The 6,205-nt window shown below is 43.2% G+C and overlaps 1 protein-coding gene across 1 annotated transcript in view; it reads left to right on the top strand.

Annotated features, from left to right (window-relative positions):
• Nucleotides 1-689: 689 nt before the first annotated feature.
• Nucleotides 690-6,205, top strand: part of ROCK2 (Rho associated coiled-coil containing protein kinase 2) — a 137,149-nt gene continuing 131,633 nt past the window's right edge. The window contains exon 1 of the mRNA XM_082642061.1: nt 690-883. Coding sequence (XP_082498187.1) covers nt 743-883 — 141 coding nt within the window. The 5' untranslated portion in view covers nt 690-742. The remainder of the gene's footprint in view (nt 884-6,205) is intronic.

Below are 6,205 nucleotides of genomic sequence, written 5' to 3'. Positions count from 1 at the left end.
GTCAAGTGAGGCGGTGACCGCGCGCCCAGCCATTTACCCTCTGAGAACTCAAAAAGGGGGAGGAGGAAGCGGAGAAGAAAAGAGACTCAAAAAGGAGAAATGCGAAGCCAAGCAGACAGGAGGAAACGATAAAAAACGAGGAAAGGGGCGAGAGGAGGCGGAGGCCGGCGGGCGGGGGAGATGGCGCGCGCGCCCGCGCGCGGGGCGGGGCGAGCGGGGGCGCGCCGGCAGCCGCGGGCCGAGGGGCTTGTGGGTAGCGGCTGCGCGCGGCCGTAGACAGGCGCCGCGCGGGAGTGTGTTAGGGGCGCGGGCTTGTGGGACTGAGGCTGCCGACGGCGGTCATGGGAGCGGGCTGGCGGCGGCAGTAGTTGTCGGAGCCTGGGCTTCAGCTTCCCCGAGCCCCAGAGGGCGGGACAGTCCCGGCCCGGCGGTGGCGGCGCCACTTCCCCGCTCCCGCCCTCGGAGTCCTGGGGGAGCTCGCGGCGGAGGAGCGGACCGGGCGGCGCGAATCTGACTGAGGGGCGGGGACGCCGTCTGTTCCTCGCCGTTCTCGGCCGGGCCGGACTGGCCTCTCCGACACCCCCAGGCCCCGGGGCGCTGAGACACGAAACCGGAGCTCGAGGCGGGCGGTGGGCCCGGGCGGAGCCCCGGCCGGAGCCGGCGGTTCGAGGGCGGCGCTAGGCCCCGAGGCGGCAGGGCCGGAGCGCGGGGAGCGGGGTGCGGGCCCGGCGGCGGCGGCGGCATGAGCCGGCCCCCGCCGACGGGGAAGATGCCCGGCGCCCCCGAGGCCGTGTCGGGGGACGGCGCGGGCGTGAGCCGCCAGAGGAAGCTGGAGGCGCTCATCCGAGACCCTCGGTCGCCCATCAACGTGGAGAGCTTGCTGGTAGGTGGCCGGGGCCCGGGAGCCCTCTCTGCTGACCGCTCACACCGCCGATTCCCCCGACTGCCCACCCCTCCGTGCCCACCCATCCGTGGGGGGAGGTCTCGCCCCACCCCGCCCAGCTTCCGGCAGCCGGGGCCCGGGTCGGAGACCAAACATTTCTGCGACTAAGTTCCGGGAGTAGAGACCCACCTTTGATTCTTCCCTTCTGTCTCCTGGAGCCGGTGTCATCCCCGGCTGGCCCTTTCTTGGAGGTCTGGGAGGAAGCACCCCTCTTCTCCTTCCCGCCTGCCCTGGGGATTTGGGGAGGTAGGGTGGAAGGTACGCTGTCCTTCAGGCACCAGGCTAGCCCGTTTGCAAGAGCGTCATGCTGCGTGGGGACGTGAGTCCGAGGAAGCGAGAAACCTGGGGCTGTCCCTATGGGCAGTACCCACCTGGGGTACAGGACAAAGAGTTCAGTCTGAAATCTTGAAACACACAGCTAAGGTTTTCCTGTTTTCAGTTGTGTTTGAACGTTACTAGTTGCAATTTAGTGCATTTTAATTTCTGTAAATTTAATTTCCGAGATTATTGCACCAGAGCTAAAGAATCCATCTGAATTGTAGAATGGAATCAATCCCTCCTTTTCATTGTATCTCTTTCCTGAGATGGCCTTTGAAATCCAAATTGATAGCCACGTAACGTCTGCTAGTTGGCTTTGTTTAAGAAAGGGACATGATTTACAGATCAGAAACGCACTGTAGAATGCTTGTTTATTTCTTGTTTTTGTTAGGATAGACTGTTGTATTTCACAGACTCTTTGATTAATATGCAGTAGAGATGCATTTATGGGAAAAGGGGGTGTGGGTTTTTACCCTGGAGAGGAGAAGAAAGTGAAAAAGATGCGCTGGATGTTAAATTAACCCTGGACGACTAGAATTCAGGTAGATGATCCTTGGATCATCTTCAGATATTCCCTTCCAGAACTCCTGTTCAGCTCTGTTCCCTGACAGGAGAAATCTATTGACTGTATGATGAGAAAACTGTCTCCTCCCTTTCCAGTGACTGACTGACTTTCCTTCAGAAGCTGTTGGTTATCCTTTGAGGTTTCTGGAATCATTTGCAGAGTGACTCAGTACCGTTTGGCTGAAGTGCAGGAACTGACTAAAGAGTGTCTTTCTGTACAGTGCACAGAATGTAGTGATGTACTGTACTCTGCAAGACGCGTTTGACATTTCCTTTTCCCGATTTTCATATCAGTGGGTTGTTCGTATGTTTTCATGGGAGCATGGCACTATGAATAGTGTTTAGAAGTCTTCAGTTGGGGATAGGATTGGTTGCATGAAGGGCACAGCTTTTCCAAGGCCAAAGCAGAGACTCTGGGCTTCACTCCCAGCCTTTTCGCTTTGGTATTTTGCTAGCAAAACTTTGACCTAAGGCCAGAAAGTTCAGTTAAAAATAGTACAGCAAATCTCAAGTATTCATCAAGTTCATATTCAACCTCAGATAGAAATTTTTTACACTTCACTTTCATCTCTTGGGTCTTTACTGATGTTCATCATAATTATTAGGGTTATTATGAGCTTGAGCCTAAGTTATTTATACATGGTAATGAGCATACATTCTTTTTTATTAAAGTATTTTCTGAATTATTAAAATGAAGGCTGTTTTTAAAAAAGGAAGCATTACACATGCTCAGTAAACAATCTGGTCCATTCATTTATTGAGTGCCTAATACAGCCAAGACACTTTACACCTTTATTAAGGTAACATACTACTGGTATGATGACATCAGATGCTGCTGACTGGACGGATTTTGTTTTTGCTGTTTTTAGCTGATTAACTGTTATGGTTCTGAGTTGCAGTAAATCTTATCAGGCCAGAAATTGTCCTTTACCCTTTGAGGTTGCTGGTGTTTCTATTGCAAAATGATGAGCTGAAGATTTTTTCTAAACCATGTTATAGTAAGTTAGCTTAAAATCATGTGTATTTCACTGTATCAAGTAGTAGAACGAATTAGTTTTTAAAGTTGTAGTAACATGTACATAACATAAAATTTACTGTTTTAACCATTTTTAAGTGTACAGTTCAGTGGCATTGATTACATTCACATTGTTGTGCAAGTATCACCACTGTCCATCTCCAGGACTTTTTCATCTTTCCAGACAGAAATTCCAATAATTTATTTTTTTTAAAAATAAATTTATTTATTTATTTGTTTATTTTTGGCTGCATTGGGTCCTCGTTGCTGCTCGCGGACTTTTTCTAGTTGTGGCGAGCAGGGGCCACGCTTCGTTACAGTCCGCGGGCCTCTCATCGCGGTGGCCTCTCCTATTACAAAGAACGGCCTCCAGGCGCACAGGCCTCAGTAGTTGTGGCAGGCGGGCTTCAGTAGTTGTGGCACACGGGATCAGTAGCTGTGGCTTGCGGGCTCTAGAGCGCAGGCTCAGTAGCCGTGGCGCATGGGCTCAGTTGCTCCGCGGCATGTGGGATCCTCCCGGACCAGGGCTCAAACCTGTGTCCCCTGCATTGGCAGGCGGACTCCGAACCACTGCACCACCAGGGAAGTCCCCAAGAATTAATTTTAAAAAGAATGTTATAAAGACATATTTCCTGAAATAATGGTGCGGATCACTTTAAAATTTGAAACCTTACCTTTTAGCCTTCATGTCGCAACTGATCATTGTTTTACTGCGAATGGCATTTCTTTTGGTTTTATTATAGAAAATATTTTTCCTTTAACAGAGAAAATTAAAGTAATATAATCTGATAAAAACACAGTTACAAAGCTTAGTTACTTATTCAGGAGCTTAGAAGGTACGATTTAAAATTGTATACTGCCTAAGATGACAAAAGTAAGAAGATGAAGTATACCAGAAATTACTGTATAATAGTTACTATATGGGTACCGTAGGCTAGGCCTAGAAGGTAAAACTATTTGTTGGGAAAAATATTATATAACATGTAAAGTGCTTAGCTCAATGCTTGGTACATAGTAGTGCTCGTTAAATTTAGCTCACTTCTGTGTGCATTTAGCATATTTTTAGGTAAGTGCTTTATATTTCCTTTGAAAAGGAAAAGGTTTTATTGGCAACTATTTCTTGCTATAAAATTCTGAATGAGTAGCATTCTCTTTTGAATTTGCCATCAGAAAAGTGCTAGCAGTCATCAGGCATAGCTAGAACTGGATTCCAAGACTGTCCATATAGAGACTAAATTGTCTTTTTTTCTCTGCATCATCTCGTTTTATGGAGGCTTTATGTGGGTCCTTAAGATTAATCTGAAGAGAATATATCCCTTTGTGGTTGCAGATTGTGAGTTTCTTGGTATTATTTAAAAATAGAGTTTTGAGAGAGATTTGCTTCTGTAATACTTGTTTTTTTTTTTTTTTTTTTTTTTTTGGAGGGAAGGATTGTCAGTAGTATGCTTTTGCAGTGTTTGAAACTTTTGGGTAAATACCCATGTTTTGTTGTCAAGACTAAGCTTCTGATACTGCTTACCCAAGTATTATGGTAAAAAGAATTGTCCTTTAGTGTTATGATGGAGAGATGTCTTTCTAAAGGTCTGTGCTTTTGTGTTTTGATTTATTTTTTTAGGAGAGTAAATGATTGTTATAACCTGTGGGATTCAGGCTTGGGTAAACTGTTCCATAAGGCTAGTGTTGATGGGGAAAGGTGATTAAAAATTTACTTATGATTTTCAGCCACTTAGAATACAAAACACTTTGATTTTATTATACCTGTAAACTATGAAAATATTTCTTATCACAGTGCTAAGATTTTCAGCTTGGTGATGGTTATTTGCTTATTTAAAATAAAATTGTATGTGCATTTTCCCCCCACTATATAACAAGTGTGAATATCATAAAGATACAAAAGTGAAATAGAATAAAAATTGAATAAAGAAGGTTTTATATGTGTTGTTCTTTTGTGAAATAAACGTTGGGCATTTATAGCATAAATGGGATTATATTACTTTGAAACTTGCATTTTGATGGTCAGGAAATCTTTAAAGAAAATGAATTAGCTAGAGAGGTTGAAAAAAGTGATATGTAGAATTTACTAGTTAGGTGAAGTTGAACCCCTTTGAAAGTACAGGTCCACAGTCCCTCCCCCACAGTTCTGATATATAAAGAGCTCTGAAAACCTAGTTTTTGGTAAAACTTATTTGATGTAACATCTGACCTGATCTGATGTTACAATATTTTAGGCGATTCATCTCTCTTGGTGTAAATAGCAATAGCCTTCCCTGGAGAAATATTAGTGTTTGATTTCAGGGTGCTACCTCAGACTCCCCAGAGGGTTTTCGGGAATATACTGTATATAGTATATATACTTTATTACTATTAGAAAATCCAAAAAATTCTGAATTTGTAAACATCTTGCCCCACAGTAAGGCCAACATAGACTAAGTAAGGAAATATTGACTTATATACACCTTAAATAGTTGTAAAGAAATAGTGGATAATTATCTTGAAGCCTAAGTTGTTGTGGTTGAGTCCTGATCAGATAGCTCTCTTTTCCCATTTCAAATTCTGAAGTATTCTAAACATACTAAGAGAATATAGCATGCAGATATGAATTATGAAGCATAAAAAGCAAGCATTCATGAAATCACTGCTCAAGTTAATGAATAGAACACTAACCTATTGAAGTTACCTGTATTCTGCTGCTGAATTCAGTCTTCCTTCATCCTCTCTCATCTGCTACCTGGAACATTTTTTTTTTGGGGGGGGATCATTTCCTTGCTTTATTTCATAGATTACCACATTAGTATGTATTCCTAAACAATATTGTTTAGTTTTTCTTTTAACTTTATAAAGGGTTAACATCTGTATATATTCTTTTGTGACTTGCTTTTTCACTCAAAATTACTCACATTGTGGTTTATTAATTTTCACTCATACCGTAAACCATAATATATTGCTTCAATCTACTTGATGGATATTTAGATTATTTTTCATTTTTTTGCTATCATGGAAAGTGTTGTGATTATTCTTGGAGCCCATGTGAAGTTTCTGTAGGCTGGGATATATATCTAGGAGTGGAATTGTTGGGTTTTAATATATTCTGTGTTCAACTTAACAAGGTAGGGTTTAAGTTTTTCCCCAGCGTTTTACTATGGAAAATTTCAAAGTATAGTGAAATTGAAAGAATTGCTAATAAACATCCATATACTCATCACCTAATTAATAGCTTGCTATATTTGCTTTATTATATCTAGCCATCTCTTCATTCATCTATCAATACATCTTTTGTTTTTGATTCATTTAAAGTAAGTTGCAGATGTGGTACACTTCTCCATTAAACACTTAAGCATGCATTTCATTAAGTAGAGTTTTTTTCT

Source organism: Mesoplodon mirus, assembly GCF_964341445.2.
Source record: "Mesoplodon mirus genome assembly, chromosome: 14".
Lineage (NCBI taxonomy): Eukaryota > Metazoa > Chordata > Mammalia > Artiodactyla > Ziphiidae > Mesoplodon > Mesoplodon mirus.
This window is presented reverse-complemented; position numbering and strand designations above follow the sequence as displayed.